Raw genomic sequence first — 25,735 nt, forward strand, 5'->3', positions numbered from 1 at the left:
AATAACAGGTGAGAATTAAAGCTAACAACAAAGTGCATGGCTCATTGTCAAGGTAGGTGTTAGACAATATATTAATTCCTAAGAATCTCCATAGATGTCAGGGAGAATGAGCTACCCATAGACCGAGGTGATAAATACTAGACATTACACTTTTTCAAGTATTATTTTTTCCCAGTGAATCTTAGTGGGCATCTCAAACCCCAGGCTTAATGCCACGACTGCAGTATATCTCTCCCCTGTGCAGCTTCTTCTGCTTTCCCATCCTGTCACCTTGAAGAGAAACCCCTCCTGCCTTCCAAGAAGAGGGTGAGAACCAGCTATTGGCCAGCTGTTCAGACAGAAGCCATGCTACTGAGAGTCCAGAAGACCCAGTGCCAGTGCAGGGCCAAAGGGAGTCCTATCTCTGTGCAGTCTTCCTCGTTCCCCAACCCAACTTCGTTTAAAATGCCACTAACTTTCACAAGAACGTAAAAAGTATAGATTGACCTAGCCATTGTTTTTAAGTTACAAAATAAATTCCATTATTAATAAATGCATGCAATTGTTAATTTTCCATCAAATACTTATTGAGCACCTCCTGTGTGTCAGTGTGTCTCCTAAGGGCTGGATACACAGCAGTGGATGAGAGAGGCAAAATCCCTTTCCTAGTAAAGTTTATATTTGAGTGATGGAGGCAATCCATCAATCAATCCATGAATCAGCTGTGGTGGAGAAAATATCGACATAGAAATGATGGTGAATGGGTGGTACTTGTGGAGTAGGGAGTCGTGAAAGTCCTCTCTCTGGGGATGACATCTCCACTGAGACCTCAACAAGTAGAAGGAAGCAGTGAGTACCCCATCTGTGCCGGCCGTGCAAACTGGGATGCATAATTCAAACCCCCTCTTGCCTCAGTTCCCTGATACACAGAGAATGATAGTACACCTTCCTAGGTTTATAGAAAGATTAAATACATTGTTATTTGTAAAGTGCTTAGAACAGTACCTGGTACATCAAACAGCTCCAGGTTAAAGGTGGAGACAGAGGAGCAGATACTTTTTTTTTTTTTTTTTTTTTTTTTTTTTGCGGTACGTGGGCCTCTCACTGTTGTGGCCTCTCCAGTTGCGGAGCACAGGCTCCGGACGTGCAGGCTCAGCTGCCACGGCTCACGGGCCCAGCCGGAGGAGCGGATACTTTTAATGCAGCATATTCTCTTCTCTGCTCCAGGTTGATGCAAGGTGCTAGAAGCAAAGAAAGGAGGGTGTCTAACTCAGCCTGCGGCATCAGGGAAGCCTTCCTTGGGGGAATGATGTTAAATCAAAGCAAAGATGAGGGAAATTAACATTTATTGAGTACATAGTTCTTGGTGCTAGGTGATTTCTCTTATTAGTTACAGAATTTACTTTTCACAACAATTTTGTAAGCCAGGTATGCTTATGTCCACTTTATAGATGAAGAACCAGCTCACTGATTATATACCTTATCCATGACTCTATGGCAGAGTCAATATTCTAAACCCAGATACCTTATATTACACCCAAAGCAACTTTTATTTTACCACTATTGCTTTAGACCAAGATGGTCTAAGATACTATAATAACTAACATCTATTGATTATGTTTATTGATTATTAATGTAGGCTAGACACTTTCATTGTTTCATGCTTTTAATCTATTAGCTCATTTAATGTCATCCAACTCCATGAGGTCGTTACTTTTGTTGTTCTCAGATAAAGAAACCAAAGTTCAGAGAGGTTAAATAAGTTTTCCAAGGTCACACAGCAAGTATCAGAGTCAGGATTCGAACACAGACAATCAATCTGATACCAGAACAATTGAGCTTATTCTACATCTATGCTGCCTCTCACTCTAGGGTGAAAAGAAGCTTGCACTTGGAGTTGAGGACCTTGATTCAGGACCCAATTCTTCCACTTATTTGTCCAAACTTGGTAAGTCACATCTTTGAATTTTATTCTCACCACTTATAAATTGAGGCTAAAAACTCTTGTCTTGCTGCCTCACAAGGTTATGGAAGTCAAACTTATGGTGATGAATATGGAAGCATTCACTGTAAATGAAAGTTATTGTTAATTTTTATTGTTTTTATTTTCATACCCATACAGAGAATAGTGGAGGTAGCTGACAGGGACAGTCATTTCTTGAAAGGGAGAAGGAGGTAGATGCCTTCAAATACTTGGAGAATTTTTATGCAACTTGCCCCACATAGCTTCTCAAATTTATACGATTTGAATCCATAGTGGTAGATTAAACAAGGAAAAGATGAATCGGTACATTCTATTGGTCAGAACCAACCAAAGATAGAACCAGTTTTCAATGGAGATAATGAGTACCCACTATCAGTGTGTGAAAGCTATAGGACTTCATGGTGGGGGGATATTGGAATGGAAAAGTCTGCGTCCTAGACAGGTTTACACCTGGGCAGCTGTGATGGACTCCGTGCTAGACTCCTGCTGTTCTGTCTTGTACTATTCAAATCCATCTCTACCTAAAGCCAAAGAAGTATTTTAAAAAATGTCTATGACTATGCCATCTTCTTACCTAAAATTGCCCATGGCTTTCCATTTAAATTAGAATTAAACCCAGACTCCTTGCCATGGCCTACATAGACCTGAACAATTTAAGCCATACTAACTTTCTGAGACTCATTTTATCCTTTTCTTGTCTTCCCTCTCAACTGCCTAGCTACGCTGACCTCAAATGTTTGCCTCCTAGAACTTGCCAAGTTATCTCTCATAGCATTTGGCCCTGCTGCTCCCTCTGCCTGGCTTTCCCCCCTCACTTCCCTTCCCATAACAATGCTATTCATTCTTCCTTGTTTCTAATTAACTGCCATGTTTTCAGAGATGCATCACCTGGTCCTCAAATATAAATCAATACATCTCTCATCATTCCACTTCATAGAACTATGTTCTTTTCTATCACAGAACATTTAAAATCATATATTCTCTTTTTTATTGTAACAAGAGTTAACATGAGATCTACCTTCTTCATAATTGTTTATGAATACAGTATAGTATCATTAACTATACAATATAGTATTGCACAGTGTTATACAGCAGATCACTAGAACTTGATCATCTTGCAAAACTGAAACTGTATACCAGTTTGTTGAATAGCATCTCCCCATTTTCTTCTCCCATATATTCATTTTCGATTATTTGTTTTTGTCTGTCTCTTGACTAGACTGTAAGCTCTGTAGGGGAGGAAAACCTTTCCCTTCTTCCTTTCTAGTTTGTTTGTCTGGTCTAATAATTAAGTTGACATAAGACCAAAAAAAAAAAAAAAAAGGAAAAACTAATTTAATTTCATATGTATGGAAGCTCATAAAAGTCTGAGACTCCAAGAAGTGACCAAAGCAGGCAGCTTCTATATCTTTTAGACAAAGAAACAATAAATTTCTAAAGAATTGACAAAACAAAGGAGTTTGGGCTTGGGGCAGCTAATTAGTGAAGAAGTAACAAGTTTGTTTATACAGCCTTCTCTGCCCTGAATTCTCTGTCTCTGGTGATAAGGATGTCTCTCTACCTCCTGGTACACAGAGGGTACTTTTCACATGGAAGATGTATTTCCTACTTTCAGGGTACAAAGGAGGATCAGAGTTCCTGCACCGGCTGTTTCTTAAGTAACTTGAATTCAAAGCAATCAGTATGCCAAGGTGGCATATTCTGGAGTGGCATATTCTGCTCCCCTTTAGCTCTGGGAGTGCAGGGACCATTTTAGTTTTGATCATCACTGTATCCACATTCCTGGAGCACAGTATTGCATAGTCCTCCATGCATGAGAGATAAGAGGAAGAAAGGGAGGGAGGAGGGACAAAGGGAGGGAGGGAGGAAGGAAGGAAGGGCTCTTTTGAGTTTAAATATTTTTTTCTTTTTCCCTCCATAGACCAGAGTCTCAGTAAAAAAATAAAAAATAAAAAAAAAATTACATGTATATTATATATAGTGCCTAGAGCTGAGATGAGGGACTTTCAATAAATTTCGCTGAAAGCCTCTCTAAATGAGATGGAATGCAGCTGGACTTTCAGGAGACTTAGGGAGCCTGCAGAGCCTCAGCCTTGCTGAGTCTGCAGATTCTCATACAATAGTCATCAAATATAGCTTGGTAAGTGGGTCAGGAGTCGGGGATGTCCTCCGTATTCCTGAGATACATCCAAGCGGAGGCCCTTGGAGTTATGTTTACATAAAGTTCCTTGAGATAGTGGGAGAAATAGTGAAAGGAGGCCATGGAGTTGGGAGTTCAGGGCAGTGAGATCCCTGGTGTAATAAAATGTGCAGGGGACTTGAAAACAGGCAGTCTTGGGGTTTCACCCCAGATCATCAACCAAACTAGCACTTGTCCTTGAGTATAATAGAGAGACTGCATTATTCTCATTTAATAGATGAAGAAGTGATGCTTGAAGAGATAATTAACTTGCCCAAGGCATCAAAACTGGCACCTGGGAGAGCTGGGATTTGAACCCTGGTTTGCCTGACTCTAAGGGTTGCTAAATAAGATTACTTAAAAATTAAAAAAAACTATATGCACACAACAGCATGCGTCAACAAACTTAAAGATATAGACTGAAAGATGTCTGCTGTCTCCCTACTGTGTTCAAGGTCACATGGGTATTAAATGGCAGAGCTGAAATTCAAAACCAGTGTCATCTTATGCAAGAGATTGTTCTTTTAACATTCATTCATTCATTCATTCAACAAATTATCATTGATGACCTAACACATGCCAGGCAGCAGAGAACAAAATTGACAGGATTTCTGCCCTTGTGGTAACTATAATTTAACAGGGAAGACAAATGTCAAATAACACTCTTGCAAAGTGGTTATTATCATCCCTGTTACAAAAGTATGGAAACTCTTAACCCTTAAGCTATACTGTCTTGTTGGAGGAGGTCACAGAGAGGACGTGACTGCCAGTTGACCTGCAAGCTTGACCTGGGTTCATTACCCTCTCTGGGGTCTTCGAAATGTACATTCCATCCATTGTTCCTGGAACCATGTCAGGAACGCAGTCTTGAGAGAGCAATGTGTTGTTGAGACCATCTGGACGGTGTATGTGACTGAACCCCGGTAAGGCCTCCATACAGAATTTCAGAATTCTGGCAGACAGGTGCAAAGATCTACCTGTCTTGCAGCATCCAAGACAGGCCTTGCATGTAAATTGCTTTCATCTTATTAGCACTGCCACCTGCCAATCTGGAGGGGTCTGTCTCTTTCTTTGGTCTCTCCTTGCCCTCCGCCTACAGGGCTTACCTTCGGAATTTCAACCCAAAGAAGTTAGAAGGACTTCATTAGATGTAAATTGCCTAGTATATTACTGGCAGCACATTTTCTATGTGTTCCCAATTGTTTCTATGTAAAGCTGAGATTAACAATTGCAACCTCACAGGTGGTTGTGAGAATTAAATAAGAAAATATGTTTTGTGCCTAACTCATAGTAGACACCCAGAAAATGTTCTAGAAATTGTCACTCTATGCTGCCATCACCTTCACCAGTTCAAAATGTAATAGTACAAATAATGTGCTGCAGAAAGGAAGACAACCTAGTACTCGCTAGCAGAGAATAAAGCTTACACTTTTCATTAGTAAAATACATTCTAATGTACCAGGTTAGAAGTTCAGCTTGAATAAATATAAAGAGGATACTGCAAGGCTTTTTTTTTTTTTTTAAACTAAAGCAGGGTTCCAAAGAGAAAAATATTCCAGACAGGAAGAGCCAATGGAACGCAGACAGAGGGTCCTGAAAAATACACCAGTAGTAAGATTTGGAAGGAAAAAAGATCCAGAGGAATATCACCTATTGCTATGAGCTAAGGATGAAAGATGACAAGAGTAACAAAGGAAGAAGGAAACACGAATAGGTGAAATGATTAAGTAGGCAAAGAGGTACAGAGATTTGGGCACAAGCAAATGAATGATGGGGATGAATTAAAGATGAGCGAACTCGAAAGAGAAAATGCAACAGGATGAATGAGGAAAGAGAGTCTTTCAAGGAGTTTTGCGAGGGTTTTAACTAGATGGTGTAAGAAGGATTTGAAATGACTGTGTAAATCATGGAACAAGAAGGGGTTGATTTAGAGGACCGGGGACAGGGAATGTGGGAGGTAATGAAAGGTATGAGCTGGAGAAAAAAAATAATAAATTTGAGAACTGTCAAGGGAAAAGAGTCAGATAAGTCCTGGGTTGAAGCAGAAATCAGTTAAACGGATGCAAGTAGAAATGAAGAAAGACAACGGTGATTAAAATACTCTTTCATTTTTCATGAAGGAGAAGTTAGAGACAATGGTAAAAGTTTGCTCTAAATGAGATATAGTGGAAATGTTCTGGAAAGGGAGATGAGAAATGGAGGGAGGAAAGCAAAGAGACAGAAAGGTCACAGAACGACCAAATAAATAGACATTTGGGGTTGGAAACAAGCTAGCGTTACTGAGGACCTACTATGTGCCAGAGAGTACTCAGTGCTTCCACTTATACCTGCTGGCTCATCCAACTTTCCCATCACCCAACTTACAAGAAAGATAATTAAGGCTCAGAGAGGTAGTGAATCACTAAAATTAGCCAACTAGTAAGTGATCGAGAAATGAATTTGAGCTTACGTCAAAGAGAGGTCTGAGTCAAAGAAACAGCAGTAATAGAAATGTTTACAGTGATCTAATTTGGAGACATCAACAGTAAAAGGAAAAGCTTCAAGATTGACCTTCATCTTGTAATTGCTCCTGTACCAACGGATGGAGTTGGGCTCTGCATGGTTTAAGATGCTGAGGTTGGCAGACCTAAAAGGAGAGAGTGTCTGTGGGGAGGTGGCTGAAGGGAAGAAAAGGAAATAATATGCTGGGTGATAAATGGATTCAAAGTGCTTCAGGGAGCGAGGCAGGATTAAAAGAACGAGGTGAATTACAGAGAGGGCCATGATTGAAGCAAGAGAAAACAAACGGTGGACAGGTGTGGGTACAAAGAGGACTGATGGAGGATTGAGCTTATATAGAGTAGAGATGGAGCAAGAGATAACAAGCTCTTCTCCTGAAGTGGAGTTTGTGTTCTAGACATGATTTTGAAGCTTAAAGAAGAAAGACTTTTAAAAAAAATCACTTGAATCATGGAAATCTGGGAAGGGAGAAAAGAAGGAAGGAGGGAAAGAAGGAAAGGAGGAAGGAATAAAAGGAGGGAAGGAGGGACAGACAGATAGAGGGAGGATAATGTACTCATTGTGGAAAACCAAAAGGATGGGTCTCTCTTCTTCACTGCAGAATTATGGCTAGTGCCTAATACAATACCTGTCTTAGACTTAAAAGTCAAGAAAGGCATGATCATTCATTAACAAAATACTGATTTTGTGTCTCTACCCTATGTCAGACACAGAGCTAGCTTGTGCAAACAGGGTGGTAAGCAGGACATACATGGCCTTTGATCTCTTTGAGTTCCCAGTCTAGAGGGGAAGACGCATCAAGGAAATACACTAATAAATGGACGATTATTAAAATATGTAATGAGTGCAATTAAAATATATATGAGGAGATGTGAAAGGAAATAACACGGAAGTCAGAGAGGAGCTAGCTTGAACTGGGGGCTTAGTCATCTTAAAGAAAGTGCTTTATGCACTAAGACTTACATGTAAATGAAAGGTAGCAAGGTGAAGTCTGGAGGGAGATCCCTCCAGGCAGAAGGAAGAGCCTTTGGGAAAACACTGGGGACACAAGAGCTTGAAACATTCCAGGAACAAAAAAGAGGTGTATCTGGCCAGAACAGAGTGATGGTGCTGAAGATCTTGTCAAATGGAGCTGGAGAGGAAAACAGGGAGTGAGATACCAGAAGATGTTTGGATTTACTTATAATGTTAATAGAACCCATTATGGGCTAGGCATTTTCACATATGTGATCTCATTAAATTCCCATAATGATCCTGAGAAATGGGTATTACTTTCCTCCTTTCACAAATAAGAAAATGAGGTCTAATAGGGGCATTATTGAGTGATTTGACCCAATAGGTAAATAGCAGAGATGATATCTCAGCCAAGCCTGTTTCTCCCCAATCCTTGCTTCTCCAGATACACTAGGCTGTCTCAGTCATGTGGTCTGAATAGATGGAATTTTTTAAAAACAGAATAGAGTAAGGTGGGGGAAGAAGGAAAGAAGAAAAATGTTACAAAACTACCTAGAAAGGCAAATATGAAATATTCAAGATGAAGCAAGAGGAAGCATTTGCTGGGGAGCGGGGGAGCTGGAAGGGGTTAGAAAGAATGAAAAGGAATTTCAGATCAGTGGAGTCAGAAATGGGGGTATGTGGGGACCCTCTAGGAGAATAAATTACATCAATCATGAACTGTAACTAATTAAATCAATAATGAACTGTGACTTAGGAGGAGAGGGGAAGGGTGAGAAGAGTGGTACCACTGGCCACAAGACAGGGTATCAGAGTGTGAATAGGGAAGTCCTAGCATCCTGAGGGTAGGTGGGAAGGGTTGGGGCAGAAAGGTGGCGTGCTGTGGCAGAGAGAGCAAGGACTTAGGAGTCAGGCAGATGTGTGTTCCAACACTTGGTTACTGCATGATCAGAGTCAAGTTTCTTAGCTTCCCTGAGCCTCAAACTCCACATCTATCAAATGGGGATAACAAGCCTCCCTCCAGATGTTGCTGGAATTAGACATCAAAACAGCAGTTATAATTTATCGAGCACCTATTTTGTTAAGCACTTTGCGTAATGGTTTCTGAAGCCTCACTACCACCAGGAGGCAGGAATTGTTATCATCATTCATTGATGTTCTGCATAAAGTTTTGAAGCTGCAGAGTATGTGTTCAGAAATATGAGTTCTTTTCCTGTGGTTGTTCCCGATTCGACACTGCCTACTAGATAACGTAGGTCCTCCTTCAAAATGAACAGCAAATTCCTCGCCTGCCTTTTTTGTCTTGTCTTCAATCTCTCCTCTCCCTCTCAATGAACTTCCTCCATTTCCCTTCATGAGCTTTGCCCTCGCTGCCTTCCATTTGTTTCCACTTTCTGTTCTTAGTCAGGTGTGTTAGTCACAAGCAACAGAGACCAATTCTGATAATTGAAGCAGTAACAGAATTCAGTAGTGATATTACTCAGAATATCCAGGAGGGCACGGTATCTGGGCTGAAAGTCTGTGAAGTTGAGAGCAGCACTCCAAATCACATCACAGAACTGGCTGACGGAGCTATTGTTGTAGCTGCAGCCAGACACCAAGAAGGCATTTCACACTTTTGACACCAAATGACACTGGGCTCTGAGCAGCAGTGTTAGAACGATTTCTACTAGTGATGAAATCAGGATGTAACTGCCCCACCTGTTACCACTTTGGTCCCCAAGTGGATTCTGCCTAATTCCAGCTTCCTTCCCAGAATCTGGGGTGGGTGAATCTGATTGGTGAATTCTGAGTCATGTGCTCAAGTCCTAGATGCAGTGGAGGCTGAAAGTATCTGGAAATTGTAGCCTCTTCATGGGAGGTGGGCTGTGGCTTAGAGAGTAAAGCCCCCTCTAAGGGATTCATCCAGATGCTGAGCAGTTGCCAGGAATGCCAAATGGCAGATTTAACCCCATGCTACTAGTCCTACATGGCTCAATTCCAATGCCACCTCCTCTGGGAAGCTTCCTTTGATTTCTCCAAGCATATGTTTCAGAGCACCTCATAAAAGAAACACATGTCTGTCTGTCTGCCTGCCTGCCTGCCTGGTATCTGAGATATTTCTGTGTTCTCTCATCCCCACACCTCCCTCCACATCGTTATAAACTCTCCAAGGGCAGGAGTTGTGTTTATGCATCTCTGCATCCCCTTATAGTGCCTGGTAGGAGCCCTAGATATTTGGTGGTGAATGAATGAATGAAAGTGTTGGTCTCATTCGACAGGCCTTTGTACCAGGGGTCCATGAAGGACTTGCACAGACTCTGCCTTACATAAGGGAGCCCTTTTTTCCTGGTGTGCACTTCTATAAATGGACTATGTCAGCATATTTGAAGAAAGGGGCATAGAAAATCAGAAAGCCCCGTTGCAGAGGATAGTGGCGGATTGTAAGGGTACAAAGGAGAGACTGAGGGAGCCAGGGCGACATATTTTGGAGGAGTAAATGAACTGGAGCAGGCGTCAGAGAGGCAGGAGACAATTTAGAATCAGAGGACTTGAAAAGCCAGATTTCCACACCCCCGCCCCCTCCCTGGGTTCACAGATTCGTAAACTGAGACAGGAGAAGCATACCTTACAAACCTCAGAGCTGAAAAAGACCCAGATGCACTCATGCGGATGTGCCTTTCACAACATCTTTGATAGGTGGGCTTTTCCAAGGTCACTGAGGACAGTGTGTTTCAGTGGAAACAGCCAAGGCTTTGGAGCTTGGGGTTCAGATCTGAGCTCTTGTGCTCATTAGCTGAGTGACCCTGGGAAGTCCCTTTACCTCCCTGACCTCCTGATCTCAGTTTCCTCATCTGGAAAATGGGAATAATACCCATCTCATTGGAGTATGTTTATGTATAAAAGTTAACATAGGTACATGTCTAGCACTTGGAGAATGCTTAATAAACAGTATAATTAAGTCCAACTTCACAAAACAGGTTTTGATTTTTCCTTCTTTTAAGTCCTCTTCCTTTATCCAAAATCATGAAAAAGTAAATAAAATGTGCTGGGAGAGGGAAAAAGGCCTTTCCTATGAAGGGTTAAATACAGAAAGGAGAAAAGAGGCAGAAGAGGGAAGAGCTAAGATGAGAGAAGTTAATGCACGGAGGAGACCACACCAAAGGTGTGCAGATGAGCAAGAAATACCGGGAGATGGGAAATGGCTCACAAATAATAGGTAGGAAGCATTTATAAGATTAAAGTCAAGACAAGGTTAAGAATGAAATCAGTGGAGAGATGAAAGAGAGAACAGAGAGAGGAAAGAGGAAGAAAAGGAGGGGAGTAGAGAAGGCGGGGCCCCTCAAGGCCCAGATTCCTGCAGAGGTGATGGCTCGCTGGGGGATACCAGGTATGTGGGTCAGAGAGAACCGACCCAGGGCCAAAAGGCTGCCCTGTGTCCGAAGACCTAGGTTTAGAGCTCAGCTTGAATCCAGGAGAAAAACGACCAGGCTTGGGGGTGGGGTGGGGCGGGGTTGAAGAGTCGCGAGGGGGGCAGAGGATGTGGGAGCCCGTGGGAGCCAGAAGCAGACAGAGTAGTAGGTCTCTACCTCGCACCCTTTTCAGGAATTTTACACGCAGAGCAGCCAAGTAGTGCTGTCCAGGTTGGGAACAGGATCCAGAAAAAAGCGCTGGCTTGCAGGGCGGCAGCTGGGGGCCGGAGCATCCTCCTGGAGTCAGTGCAGGAGGGTGGGGGCCTTAGAGCGTGGAGTTCGACAACCCTTTGTCCATTAGCTGTTGGTGCAACCTCCGAGGCCTGGGTAGATGGGAGAGGTGGGAGAAGGAATGCCTGAGTTGTGGGCAAGTGGGTGGGCAGGGGTCTCAAAGGCCACGAGGAATTATTTCAGGGACTAGGAAAGGGTACAGGACTTGTTATTGGGCTTGAGGGGAGACAAAGTTGTCTTGACCATCCTCAGGCGCCCCTACCCCCCAGAAGGCGGGGTCTGGAGCAAGGCTGGGCTAAGGCGCGCCCCCAGATGCAGCCTCTGGGTTGGGCCAGGGGTGGGGTAAAGCTGGGCGAGCTGGGTTGAGCCCAGGGGAATAAGGGGAAGCACCCGGGGTCCCTAAGTCTTAGGAATTTGCAGAGGGGTGCTGTGGCTAAAGAATATTGTGAGGGCGGATTGGGGGATCCTGGGAAAGGAGAGGGGGCGACTGGGATTCGCACGAGGCTGGGCGGAGCCTCCGAGACGCTCGGAGTCTGAGTGGGGAGCCAGAGAAGGGAAGGGCGGCGGGGCCCGGGGAGGTGGCGCGGGGGGGGGGGGGGGCGGGCCAGGGCCGATCGGGAGGCGGAGCCCGGAGCCGGGGGCTGCTAGCGAGCGGCTCCCACGGCTCCTTAGCTCCGGCGTCCTGGTTCGCTTCGGCGTCCGCCGCCGCCGCCACTGTCTCTTCCTCCTCCTTCGCCACCGCCGCTCGCAGCACCGCAGCCCCTCCCGCCATGGCCGCCGCCGGCGCCCGTCGCAGCCCCGGCCCCAGCTCGGGGCTCCGGGGGCGGCTGAGGCTCGGTTTCCACCCGGCGCCGCCGCCGCTGCTGCTGTTCCTGCTCCTGCTGCCGCCGCCGCCGCTTCTGGCCGGCGCCACCGCCGCCGCCTCGCGGGAGCCCGACAGCCCGTGCCGGCTCAAGACAGTCACGGTGTCCACGCTGCCTGCCCTGCGGGAGAGCGACATTGGCTGGAGCGGCACCCGCGCCGGGGCCGGGAGTGGGACCGGGGCAGGAGCCGCCGCTGCCGCCGCCGCGTCCCCGGGCTCCGCTGGCTCCGCGGGCACCGCCGCCGAGTCGCGCCTCCTGCTCTTTGTGCGTAACGAGCTGCCGGGGCGCATCGCGGTGCAGGACGACCTGGACAATACAGAGCTGCCCTTCTTCACCCTGGGTAAGGCTGGGCGCCGGCACACGCGGGGTCCCAGGGAACCGGGAGCCCCCAAGTGAAGCCAGACGGGTGGGGGCGCCCTGGGGATTCCCGCCCCGGGCTGCCCCGAGCAGGGTTGAGTGAGGGCAGCTGAGGGGCCCGGAGGGCGTACAGGTGGTTGGAATGAGTCCGGGGCAGTATCTGAGCGAGCGCGTGGCGGGAGACCGGAGGCGTGCCAAGCCTCCCGCGGTGGGGACCTGTCCGTCCGTCTCTCAGTGCAGACGTTGAGCTCTGCCGCGATCCGTCGCTGACGCCGAAACCCCAACTGCCTGAGTGTGCTTGAGCTGGGGGCCGTGGTAGTCCCCCGCTCGGGAGCCAGGTCTGGGTCCAGCCGCCCACTGCTCCTGGGGCACGGCCACTGGCCGCCCGCGGTCACCGCCCCCTCGCTGTCGCCTCGGAGTCGTCGGCTCTGCTCTTCCGGTTCGATTTTCTCGAGAATCGGAGCGGAGTCGCTCCATGTAGAATCCCTTAGTCCGCATAAATTCGGCCTCCCGATGGGTTGGGTGACCTTGGCCAAGTCGCTTCCCCTCTCTGGGCCTCAGTTTTAGCCATCTGTGAAATGGGGCTGGGGAGGATTGAGTGATTTCCGAGCACTGGCGTTCGGAACCCAAGGTCTCCCTCCACTTTCAGATTCTCCCTCCATCCCCGTGGTCGCATTCGCCTTCCTACCCCACTCCCGGCGGAGAGCAGGTTTGTCCTCGCAGCTCACTCACTGGGCTAATAATAATAACTTAAAGGCATGAAAAAGGAAGGGGAGAGGAAAAGGATGGGGGTGGGGGCTCAAACGTAAAAGTTAATCAGAAAGTTCGCCCGCAGCTTGCTGCCAGCTGGTTCCCAGCGCGAATCCCGGAGGAGTCGGCCCTTCCAGGTAGCTGTGGGAGGCGCAGCTGATTTCCCACCCGGGTAATTGATCGCTTAATCATCTCGGAGAGCGTTTACAAAAATGATGTTTCCCCTTAGCTCTCCCGCGCTCACCGGTCTCTCTCTGCCCCCTCCCCTCTTGGGGGAGCGGGGTGCGATTGGTTGCCGGAGTCTGGCCAGCAGCAGCTCCAGGAAGGCGCCGGGGGCTCGCCCCAGACTCCAGACCCCGGGATCCGGCTGAGCTCCGGCACCGCGGGGGTGATGGGCCTTCGATGTCCGCGCCTTCGGGGTCCCGGCTTGAACCTCTGAGGTTAACTCCTTGCTCGCCCGAGAAGCCCCAAAGAGTAATCAAGGGACTAGACTCCTCTCTCCTGGGAGCCATACTATTTTTGATGTATTTTTGTGACGCCCCCCTCCCTCCCGCCCGCCCGCCCGCCACTTCCCGTTCGTGCTGGCCGCCTTTGGAGCTTTGAGCGAGCGCCAGGCCCTTTCCTGGTCTGAGCATGTGCCTCGGGTTTCTGGCCCCTGGGCTCTCCCCAGCTGGCTGTAACTTGAGCGTGCTGAGCTTTGTGGGGTGCTAGGCAGGAGAGCGCCTTGCAGGTTCCCAGGGGACTTTCCGCGGCGGCACGTCTCGTGTGCCACACACACACGTTCAAGCATACACACGCGTGCGCGGACACACACACATACACCAAGAGCCATTCCCACATGCACTTGTGAGCTGCCCATTTCCAAGTAAGTGGATGGGGGTGAAGATGGGGTTCCTTAGGGCGAAGAGCCAACCTTGGGCTCATGGCCAACTCCTGTGACCCCGCCGCAGGGAAGGGTCCTTCCAGAGAAACGGAGGGTGTCCCTCACCACTTTCAATCCCAACCTTCTCCCTCCACCCTCGAGATCTCTCTACTCCCGGATGTCCGGAGAGGGAGGCAGTGGGGGTCCTTCTAAATGGCTGTTCAGATGAGGGGGAAAGGGGGGGCATCCTTGGGTATGGCATGACTTGGAAGCGAGGACCCCAGAGCGTTCCAGTTTCCCTAGGATGTGGAGGACCTGGTCCAGCCAGCTACAGGAGTCGCTCCAGAATTCCTGGAGCTGGCAATCTCTGCGTTTTTAAACTTTGGCTTTCAAGAGGAAATGGGTACCTGGGAGCTCAGGGCAGGCTGACTGAGGAACTGAGTGAGGAGCTGGAAGTGTCAGATCCCCCAGACCTGTGCTTCAGCGTCAGTCTTCTGGTGCTCTCCACTTGGAGGCTTCCGCCTTCTCTGACGCAGGCGGCTGAGCCTCGGCGGCTGGGGACTGCCTGCTGTGGAGTGGCAGGTGCCGTCCTCCTTGGAAGCCCTGAGCCCTTTGGGGAAGCAGGTTCCTCCTCCTCCTTCCCCGCAGCCCGAGGCACTCCTACCAGGGATTTGGCTAGCGAGGTAGTCGCCAGATGGCCGAGCATAGCAGGATCTGTGTAGGGAGACGTGGGCTTTTTATTTGTGTTGTTCTTCCACTGTTTGTGTGTAAACACAGAGTGCACGATGAGCTCTGGGAGGGCCAGGCTGGCTCAAAATGAGGGCGGAGGGGGGGTACTCTGAGTCATTTATGGCCGTATCTCCCCCAGGGTCCCCAGGCAGCCCCATCCCATCATCCCATCTTCAGACCTTCTAAACATCCTTCCCTAGTGTTTGTCTCTGGAGAGTTGGGTGAGTCTTTCACTACTAGGTCACCAGTTCAAGGGATTTGGAGATGGCATGCGCCGCAGATGCACATGCAAAGTCGGTAAATGCTGAATCCTGCCAATAGCGGGGTGTGTGGAGCCACCACTAGGGGGGGATAGTGTCTACCAAAGCCCTCAGGCTATGCTTTGGGTTGTGGGTCTAGAGTTCGTGGTGGTAAAATGCCCCTGGTGTTAAGGGGCGGTGAACAAACAAATAAAAGGTAAAGTTCCCATTCTACTCCAAGTCCAGTTGGGGAAGCTCAAAATTATTTTGCACACACTGTCTACCATCCCTGTTCACCAAAGTCACCGACATACCTGGCCTTCCCTCCCTCCATTGTGCCTGCCTCTCCTGTTTGAATTATCGGCTCTATAATTGGTAGTGCCCAGACTTAAAAGACTTTTCTTCAGGTCTTTTCCTCTTCATGTTTAATCTTCCCTTCATGTTCCAGCCTGCTTTATGTAGGTGGAAGTTTCCCTCAGAGGTGAAATGCCCCCCAAGTTTCTGTGTCTGGGCCTCTTCTTTAGAATCTAAGTCAGTGGTCCTGATAAAGTGAATTTCCTTGAAATAGATCAAGGAATAGCAAATAGTTGTTGAATCCTTACTGTGCTGCTCAGAGCTTTACTCTTGCCTTTTATTATTTACTCACATAAAATATATGAAGTGGGCACTGTTGTAATTTATTCCCATTTTACAGGTAAGGAAACATTCTTTAGAGAGGTCAGGTGCCTAGTCCGAGGTCTCACTTTGAGTAAATGCAGACCTGGGACTGGAATCTCAGCGCATCGGACACCTACATTCTTGGTAATTGCTAACCAGCCATCCTGAGCCAAATATGCACTGAGGGGCTGGTTACATTTATGTAGGGCATGGTGCAGGGTCCTGGAGAGGAAACATAACAATCATCAGCACGGCGAGAACCTTTCTCAGGGGGACTTTAGCTACGTTGGTGCTGAAGTATGAGAGTGTGAGAGTGAGGCATGAGTTAAATGACCTTCAATGACCCTGCCAACGCGAAGTTCCATGACTCATGGGATGTCAAAGGGCATCCTATGTAGTGGTGCAAGTGAGTGATGGGTATGACACATTCTGTAACATCAGGGAGGGAGATATCTCTTTAGACTTAGAGAAAGCTGGGGACGTTTCCTGGACAGGAAAAAAACAAAAGCAAAACCAAAAACTGAGTGAGGTCATGGAGGATGGGCTGGAGGAGAATTTGAATGCTCCAGTACAGCTTGGGGGCTTGGTGTTGCTTAGGACCTGGAACTCTCAGCTGTGGCCTGCTCTGACCTTAAACAAGTCATTTACCCCGGATCTTCAGTTCTTTGTGCTATAATATGAGTGGGTAGCTGAGCCCTAAAATAATCCTTTGGTGCAAAGATTCTATGAACTTGAAGTGCCCTGACCCACTCTGTAACTCTGACTAGCTGCTCTTGCTTCTCACTGTCTCCTTTCGTTTGCTGGTAACATGGGGGTGTTGGGGAGGACTGACGGAAGAGAAAGAATTTGAATGGGAGCAACTGTCCGTGCAGGGCTTCTGAGGTGAACCCGCACATCACCCAGTGTTCATCTGCCCCCAGGCAGCTCCAGAGTCTGCTTGTGGATTTAGCTTTCATGCCCACCGCTAGGGAAATGGCATCCTTCTTCCTGTGCTTGATAGTGGCCAGGCTGGACTGTTTACCATGAGCCTTGATTCAGCAAAAGGGGGAAAGGAGATAAAACTGAGTAACTACTCATTGTCAACATCCATTATTAATTTACCTTGTCATATAAATCACACGGGTGAGGAGCGTGCTGTATATTTGGGGGAGGGTGTGTGGAGAAGGAAAAACCATCCAGTAGTATGTTTTTAAATGCATCTGCATGAGCAGATCTGGCAGTGTCCTCAAGATCTGTCCTGAAAGGATGCTGTTTGCAGGAAGCTGATTGGCCTGGGTGGAAGACGAAGATGCTCTGAAATGCCCACTTGGTCAGTCTGCAAAGATTCCTTAAAATACAGGCAAATGGACACCAAAAGAGAAGAGCCCCCAGAAGGGGTGAGGGACCAGGCACAAGGTCAGAAAGGTGGCTAGAAGGAGGGAGTTTAGCCTAAGGACAGTCCACAAGGGCTGGAGAAACTCTCTTCGAACATCAACAGGGAATGAGGCATGTGCTTTTTTTTTTCCTGTCTGGTTCTAAAGAATGTCCTAAAGGTGCAAATACTAAGGGGATGGAGTACAACATGACAGGAGGATGTGTCCCTGGGAGCTGTCCACCAGCCAAGCATTCTGACCTCTAATGATGACAGGGTCCACATGGGAGGAGGTCTTCAAGCAGGGACCACAGCTATTTGGCAGGCATTTGGAGACAGGACCAGAGGCATTGAGGCTATCTGACCTTTTTGGTTTCTGCCTTGATTCTGAAGGTTGATGACAGTTATTAAGTGGGAGAAAAAAAACAGATACAAACAGTATAAGCTGGGTTTTCTGTAGGGATTTCTGACCACAGAATATTCATTAAAATCAATCCCAGTGTTTTTTCCAGAATGGGTAAGAGGGAGAGATTCCGGGGTGGGTGAGAGGGCGAATTTGATGTCTTCAGACAAAGCTTACAAAATGATATTGTAAATAAGGGTGTGTGTGTGTGTGTGTGTGTGTGTGTGTGTGTCTGTGTGTGTGTGTGTGTGTGTGTGTGTGTGTGGCGGTTCAGTGGTCTCTGATCTGAGTTTTTCCCCCTTTTCATTCACTTCCCTTACTCCATCCCCACCCCTTTGCCAGTTCAGGTCTGATGAACTCTTAGTAATTAGGGCAGAGACAGATATATTATCTGCCCTCAGAAAGTACAGTTAGCCCTCCGTAGCCGTGGGTTCTACATCCCCAGCTTCACCCAACCGTGGGCCAACTGCACTGTTGCCATTTTATATAAGGGGCTGGCACATCCTTGGACCTTGGAAGGGGTGGGGTCCTGGAATCAATCTCCTGCAGATACCAAGGGACCATTATACTATTGTTACTGAGAGGGTGATGGGGCAGGGTGAGAGGAGGATTCGTTTTAGCTGTTAGAGAGGCCCAGGTTGGGTCAAGGCCATCCAGATTTGCTGTTTCTGGGGGTCAGGAACAATAGCTATCAAGCCAGCACAGCTCTGCGAGCTTTCGTGACCCAGAGCTTGCTCCTTCTCCTGAATGGGGCCCTCAGGCTGCAAGATCATTCAATAATACTAATTTACAGCAAGTCCAACGGTAGGTTTGCCTAGGGCCCTGGCAGGCAGAGCCTCCTGCTTCTCACCTCCTTGCTTGGCTGTAAACTAGGCGTTGGCTGCCATAGGATGGTGTGAACACGTGTGCTGGGGGGAGAGAAGGACAGAGAGTGACAGTGACTTCTTTGGGTAAAGCCATGAAAACTGTGACCATGACCATCAACTCTGATGGCCTTACAGAATCACAGACTCTCAGAGCACATTGAATCTAGCCCTTCCATTTAAATGGTAACACGGGGTCCCAGACAAGGGAGGTAACCTACCTAAGGACCAGCTGTTCACACTTAAACCCAGTGATCTTGAATCCCCCTCCACGCTTCTTTCCATCACACTGACTACCAACACGTGGCTCTGGGTTAAATATGTCTCAGGTCTGCAACTTGGTTGAACATCATAAGGTGCACCAAGTCTCTCCTCCTCTCCCTGCAAAACAAACAAACAAAGAAACAAAAATCTAAGGAGAAAGGTATCCCTGGGGAAGTTGAATTTGTTCTCCTGCCCAACGTATCCACCTGGTTGGCTCCAGTCTCTCCTGAGAGCCTGAGCCAATGGGTTTTGTGCTGGGGAGGAGGGAGCCTCATTGCTTTTCACTCTAGCTGCCCTGAGGGTGAGAAGAAGCCTGCTCTTTTCCAGAAAAAGAAAGAAAGAGTCAGATTTAACCTTGAGGTGCAGCAGCATTACGGGGATGCTTTCTTTGTAGGGCTGATACTTCCCCAAGTTCTCATACTGACCAGCTAGTGGCAACAGAAGATTAACTATAGCGAGAGAGAGCTGGCTTTCCTTTCCTCCCAGCACAGCTTGCAGTCTCTCGGCCCCAGAGAAGGCAGGCAGCGGTGCTTGGCGGGACTCGCTCTGCTCTCCTCTCACTGGCTCTTCACTGCCGTCTGCAGTTCTTTAGGACAACAGCCCCCAGGAAGACTTTTCCTTGGTTTGGAAGGGGGTCGGGTGGTGACTACCCAATGTAAGATTCAGGACTGGAAGATTTCTAGCTTCCTTATTGGCATACTGGAGCGTGCAGGCAGCCCTTCTGTGAGTCGAAAATTGACAAGGATGTTGTATGTCATAAACCATTAGGGTTTTCACCTGAGAAGGAACCCTTTCTCCATGCCCGTTGTCACGGCCCCCGGCAGGGTCAGATGTCAACACTTCTCTCGACTACGATTTCAGCTGTCAACTCACTGGTATCTCCCTCTAGTCTTATTCTCTAGTCCATCGTCTGTACTTGCAGACAGAGGGAGTTCATTAAAAGCCCAAATCTGATCATGGCCATCCTCTCCTAAAGCACTTCACTGGCTCCCCATAATTCTTAGTATGAAGTTCAAGCTCCTTATTGAGCTACAAGGTCCATGATCAGACTCTGCCCAGACTGTCCTATGCTAAGAACCCTTCTTTCTTGTTCTGTAACTCTGCCCCAAAGGCCCTGGGAAAATTCCTTCTTACATTTCAAGGCTGAATTCAACTATGAACTTACCTTTGAAGCCTTTCCTGACCTCTTGGCACTAAAGTTGGACACTCTGAGCCTTGGTACCCACTAGCGATATAAAGACTGGTGTAACAGTGGCTGGTCCCTTAGAACTACTGAGCGCCTACAACATGCTAGGCACTGCTCCAGCCACTTAAGATGTATGGAGAACAAAAGACATAGATTCCTGTGTTCAGAGAGCTCATATCCAGGAGTACGTGTATATATGCATGTGTGTGTGTGCATGTGTATGCGTGTTGGGGAGAAGATGATAAATGTAATAGATAAGAAAATTATGTGGTATGTGAGAAGGTGATAGATTCTATAAAAAAAGGGCAAAAAGAAAATGAACATTATTGAGGTGAGGAAATCAGTTTTAATATTAAATAGGGCCAAAGGATTGTTTATTGAGATTATAGGATTGGACCAAGACCTGAAGGCCATGAAGGCTTCAGGCAGATGTGTGGAAGAGTATTCCGGGCAGAGAACGGCTCCAGCAAAGACCTGACTCCAGAGCACACCTGGATCGTTCAAGGGCCAGCAAGAAGGCCAGTATGGCCGGAGTGGAGTGAGTGTGGGGTGGACAGGACAGGACAGGATTTAGGCTTTTACCGTGAGTGCCATGGCGAGCCAGGCAGGACGTTAAGCAAAAGAGTATCCATAACTGACTTCTGTCTCAAAGGAATTACTCAGGCTGCTCTGTAGAGGAGCAAGGATGGGAGAGGAAGGTCTGCAGGAGTCTGTTCAGGTGAGAGATGATGGTGACTTGGGGCAGAGAGCAGAACTTAATGTGTTTCTCTGTCTGTCTTGTGGTACTTGCCTAAGAGCTCCACAGGCAGAGAACATCCCTCCTTTATCTCTGGGGCTGCAGTGATTCACCCTGTGCTTGGCACATCCTAGGTGTTCAGGGCATCTTAGATGACTAGAAACAGGTTTGCCAAGTCTCATCTCAGAATCCATACTGTGCAGAACTGGAGAGGTATTGCAATTCCACTCCTCTGTTAAGGCTGAGCTGGAATGCCACCTCTTCCATGAAACCTTCCGTCTTCTGAGCTTCCACAGCTACTGCCTCTACCTTCTCCTGCCTCCTTATTATTCTGGGGTGTTTGTAGGATGAGGAATGAGACCAGTTTGATTAGAGGAGAAAGAGTTGGGTTTAGGGAAGACCTTTTCTTGAGAATCATGGAAGCCAGATAAGGGATTAGCACCTTTGCATTGTGCCAGACAGAGAGGCACTGAATGTTTGGGGGGAGATGATCCATCCATGGTGTTGGGGTCATCACCTGCCATAAATGGCAAGAATTTAGGACATTTTCTGAGTGAAACCCTTTTATATAAAGATGGAGAAGTCAAGGTCACCGTAGCAAGTCAGTGGTGGAGCAGGAACCAGATCCAACCTTTTGACTCCTGGTCTGGTGTACCTTCCTCCCACCTTAGTCCAGGCCACTGGGGGTGGGGGGAGCTGGTGTGCTGGACTTCCCCCTCCTGGTATGGGGTAGGCTATGCAACAAGCAGCCATTCATTGAGCGTTTACTGTGGCCGGGATGCGGTGCTGGCGCGTTTGTTACTGCAGTTCCTTCTTTCCATAGCGCTGAAAGACAGGTCGGATTCATCCCATGTTGTAGGTGAGCACGGAAGCTCAGAGGCGTTCAGAAACACACCCAAGATCACTACAGCTGAGCTGGGTCCTGTCCCAGGTGTGCCTGCTTCCAGGCTCCGTGCTCTCTCCGCCTTCCATACTGCACAGAACTAGGGGTGCCCTTGAGTTTTCACCTCTTTGACAACCTCTTGTACTTTTTATCTCTTCCTCCTCTCATTAGCAAGAAGTTGCAGACGTTTCTTATAGAGGAACTTCAGGTGTGACAGCCTCACAGGCCTGAGGGACTCAACACCTCATTTCTGGGCTGCCAGGAGCTGACTCAGCCTCTCCCCAGGCCCTGTCGCTCCTTGCTCGTTTGCCAGGAGAGCACCGGGCCTTGTCTCATCTGCTCTAGATGTCACTCGTTAGCCCTGGACTCCTTGACAAGCAGATTCCCATGCCGCCGTGGCTTCTTGATTTTCCTCCTTCCCTCCATCCTTCCTCCTTTCCCTTTCTTCTTCCCTTTCCACTTCCTTCTTCTCCCAGTGCTTAGGGAATTCCCACCTTCTGCTGGGCATACTGTTATACTAGGGAACCTGTTACCTAGACCTTCCAGGAACTTAGAGAAGCTCTGCATTTCTTTTCTAGAAGTTGTCAAGCATCTGTTGTCTGAGATGCAGCCCCTGTTTGATTGGGTGACCTTCCTTGTCACTCCTCCCCTTCATCCTAAGTTGACTTTTGTCGCCTAGTGCTTCTTAGCAGCATTGTGCAGTTTTTATGCTCCTACCTTGAAAACGGAATTTATATTACATTATCTATACATATGGGATATATATAATAATAAATATTTATATATATATATTATAATGCTGTAAAAGTCCTAATAAATAGTGTATAGTTCTCCTAGAGTATTAGAGCTGGGTAAAAGAATGCCTTTGAGATCCAGCCCAACTCTCTCATTTACCTAGCAAGAAGAAGTACATTTGTGGGCTTCCCTGGTGGCGCAGTGGTTGAGAGTCCGCCTGCCGTTGCAGGGGGCACGGGTTCGTGCCCCGGTCCAGGAGGATCCCACATGCCGCGGAGAAACTGGGCTCCGTGAGCCATGGCCGCTGAGCCTGCGCGTCCGGAGCCTGTGCTCCACAACGGGAGAGGCCACAACAGTGAGAGGCCCACGTACAGCAAAAGGAGTACATTTGCAAGGTCCCACAGCTAAGCCATGGCAAAATCCAGTCTGTAGCCCAGCTCCTCTGACTGGTGTGCGGGCTCTGAAGACCCAAAGCCCTGGGGTAGAATCCCGGCTGCACTACTTCCTAACTGTAGACCTCTGTATGCCCATGAAGAAAGTGGAGGTAACACAGCAATCCCTTCTCTGGATTGCTGCGATCATTATTTTTGGAGAGTCCTCCATCTTCAGCTGTCGTCAGTGTCCAACACTGTGCTCAATTTTTCCTTACACTAAGCCATGTGATCCTTACGGAGATAGTGCGTGCAGAGCACCTAGCACAGCATCTGGCACCGTTTGTGCTCCGTGCCTCTTAGCCACCTGGAATCCTTGTTATGGAAGGAGGTGGAGGTATGAATAACTAATGCATGCAAATTCCCTTTCCCTCCCCCCTCTTTCCACTCCAGCCTGCTGGCTTTGGCCTCTGCCCTCCCTCCCTCTCTCCCCACCAGGAGGAGAAAAAGGATGAAATTGACCATTGATCTCTGCTCTCTCTCCAAGAGCAGGGGGAAGCTGTTGGGGGGGGGTGCTCCTAGGGGGCTCCCGGGTTGTCTGAGGACAGTTTGGCCAGAGAAACTCGGAGAGGCTGAGTCTCAGGCAGGCGGGTCTTGGGGGAGGCAATCGGGGCAGAACCCTCTCCCTTCTGGTGGCTGCCTGCTGACAAAGCCTTGCTGTCAGGCACCTGGGAAGTCACGAATGGCTTTGCAAGCAGCCGCAAAGGGAAGGAACATTTCCATTAGCAGAATCAGCAGTAAAGAGATTTCCAGTCACAGTCATAGCTGCATTTGGGGGAATCATTTCGGTGGTGGCTGTGGGCTGAGGAGGGAAGGAGGCAGGGCGGCAACGAGAGGCATGGAGACGTCTGTCTGCGTGCAGGAGCTGAGAGCTCCAATGAGAACCAGGTACCAGATGCCTAGGGACTCTTTGGGAGCTGGGTGGGTCCTTGGACAAACATTCTGGACCACCAACTTCCATCCAAATGGACAGAACCCCCTTCTCAGGAGTCCCCTTGGGAGGCTGCAGGCTTGTTCTCTGCCACCTTTGTTCTGATTACCTGCGTTACTCTTTTCAAGACTTCACAGCCAGCAGCAACTTCCTAGGCTCCTGGGATTTGTCACTGGGAAAGGTCCCAGATTATTTAGCCCGGTTTTTCCCAAAGTTAGCGACTCCTCAGAATCACCTTAGAGGCCAGGTTTTCCCTTCCAGATCAGTGGAAGCACCTGGGAGGGGCCTGGGTATCTGTACTTTAAGAAGTATACCAAATCCTTGGTGTGTCCCTGAACACCCTGGGTATCTCTTCGGTCTCACCTCCTGACATTCCCCGTGGCACTTGGGGCTCTGGCTTCACTGATTACTGGCAGATCTCTGGGGGGAACCAGGCACATTCCCCCTACCTGAGTCCTGAATAGAAACACTGTTTTCTCTGCTCATAATGCTTTTCTGGTCTCTCATTCACCTGGCCGTCTCCTAGCCTTAGCTCAGCTATTACCTCTTCTGAGGAACCTTCCTTTCTCCTCCAAGGCTACCCCCCTAGTAGGATTGGCATATCTTGTGAACAAAAAATAAATGCAAAAAATAAAATGCCGGATGCCCAGTTGAATTTCAGACAATGAATACTTGCTTAGTATAACTATGTCCCATATGTCCCATGCAATATTTGGGATGTAGTTATGCTAAAAATGACTCTCTGATTATCAGGAATGCAAATTTAGCTGGACAGCCAGTATTTTTTCTGGCAACCTGCAGGGACCCTGTTTCTCTCTCTGCTGTCAGGAATCATATTACCAATGTGTGATTTGTCCCCCAAACCTGCTCTCCCCACATCCCTTCCATCTCAGGAAACCAGACTACCATTCAACCAGTTATTCAAGCAAAGGAATCATCTTTGATATCTCCCTTCCTTTGCCTCTCTCATTCTTTCAGTCAACCAGCCTTGTTGGTTTTACTTCTAAAATGACTGTCAAAATTCTTCACTTCTCATGATGTCCTACTGCCATCACCTTTGTCCAAGCTCACTTGGGCTGTTACCTCAGTCTCCTAACTGGTCTTCCTGCTGCCTCTCCATCCTCCTTATCCTTTCCTTATATTTTTTGATATATAGCACACGTGCCAAATCCAGCTTGCTGCCTGCTTTTGCGTGGCCTGTAAGTCTATTTTCTTGTTTAAATACTTGAAAAAATCAAAAACAGAATCATATTTCGTGATATGCGACAATTATATGAAATTCAAATATCAGTGTCCATAAATAAAAAAAGATTTATTGGAACACAGTCACACTCATACCCTTGTGTATGTATTGTCTGTGGTTGCTTTTGCTTTACAACAGCGGAGTTGAGTAGTAGCAACAATGAGTATCCGGCCTACCAAGCTTAATATATTTCCTAATTGTTCCTTTACAGAACAAGTTTGCCAGCCCTGCTGTATACAGTAACAGAGTGATCTTTTTCAAAAATCAAATTGGATCTTGCCACTCTCTTGTTTAAAGCCTTTAAATGTTTCTTATTGCTCTTAAGATAAAATCTTAATTCCTTTTCACAGTCTAGAAACTTTAAAAAATTTTGCCTTCTTTTCTGGGTTCATATTTCCTTTTCTCATAGAACTCAAGTCACCTCCTCCAAGAAGTCTTCCCTGACCAAAGCCTTCCCTGGTACACCGTCCCCCTCATAGCTTTCTATCCCGTTTATTTAAAGAAAACCCAAAAAACCCAAAAAACTTTATCTGGCAGCTCCTTGGTGGTAGGGAATGTGTCTTGTTCATTGTTTTTGCTCCTCTCAACTATATAATGCATTACACAGCACAGAGTAGGTGCTGAGTAGATGTTTCCTGACCAAATGAATGACACATGGGCAGCGGTAGGGGTGGTAGTTTGTGAACACCATCTTACAAGGTAGCGGCCTCATTGGGTTGTTCTGTTGCTTATCAGGAGATTGCTATCAGGATTCCAAGAGCTAAAGTTTGCAGAGCAGGTAGACCAGTGCCCACCACTCAGCAAATGCCATCTAGGTGTCTGTTAAATAAACAGACCTATACTTTAATCCCTAGGACACATCCCCTCCCCACTTTATTTGCAGTTGGAGCATGTTTAGGGCAATTCACAGGAAGTCCTGTGAGTAAAGACCTCATGGAGCCAGGGGGCAGGGTCATCTGGTGGCTGGAACTAGG

At 47.6% G+C, this 25,735-nt stretch overlaps 1 protein-coding gene across 4 annotated transcripts in view; it reads left to right on the plus strand.

The window, feature by feature from the left end:
* The first annotated feature begins 11,974 nt into the window (after positions 1 to 11,974).
* The window catches only part of ASTN2 (astrotactin 2), a 925,730-nt gene continuing 911,969 nt past the window's right edge, over positions 11,975 to 25,735 (plus strand). For all 4 annotated transcript variants that reach the window (XM_060154506.1, XM_060154516.1, XM_060154507.1 and 1 more), the window contains exon 1: positions 11,975 to 12,481. In XM_060154506.1, the coding sequence (XP_060010489.1) occupies positions 12,049 to 12,481 (433 nt within the window). In that variant the 5' untranslated portion in view covers positions 11,975 to 12,048. The remainder of the gene's footprint in view (positions 12,482 to 25,735) is intronic.

Source organism: Lagenorhynchus albirostris, chromosome 7 (genome assembly GCF_949774975.1).
Source record: "Lagenorhynchus albirostris chromosome 7, mLagAlb1.1, whole genome shotgun sequence".
NCBI classification, from domain to species: domain Eukaryota; kingdom Metazoa; phylum Chordata; class Mammalia; order Artiodactyla; family Delphinidae; genus Lagenorhynchus; species Lagenorhynchus albirostris.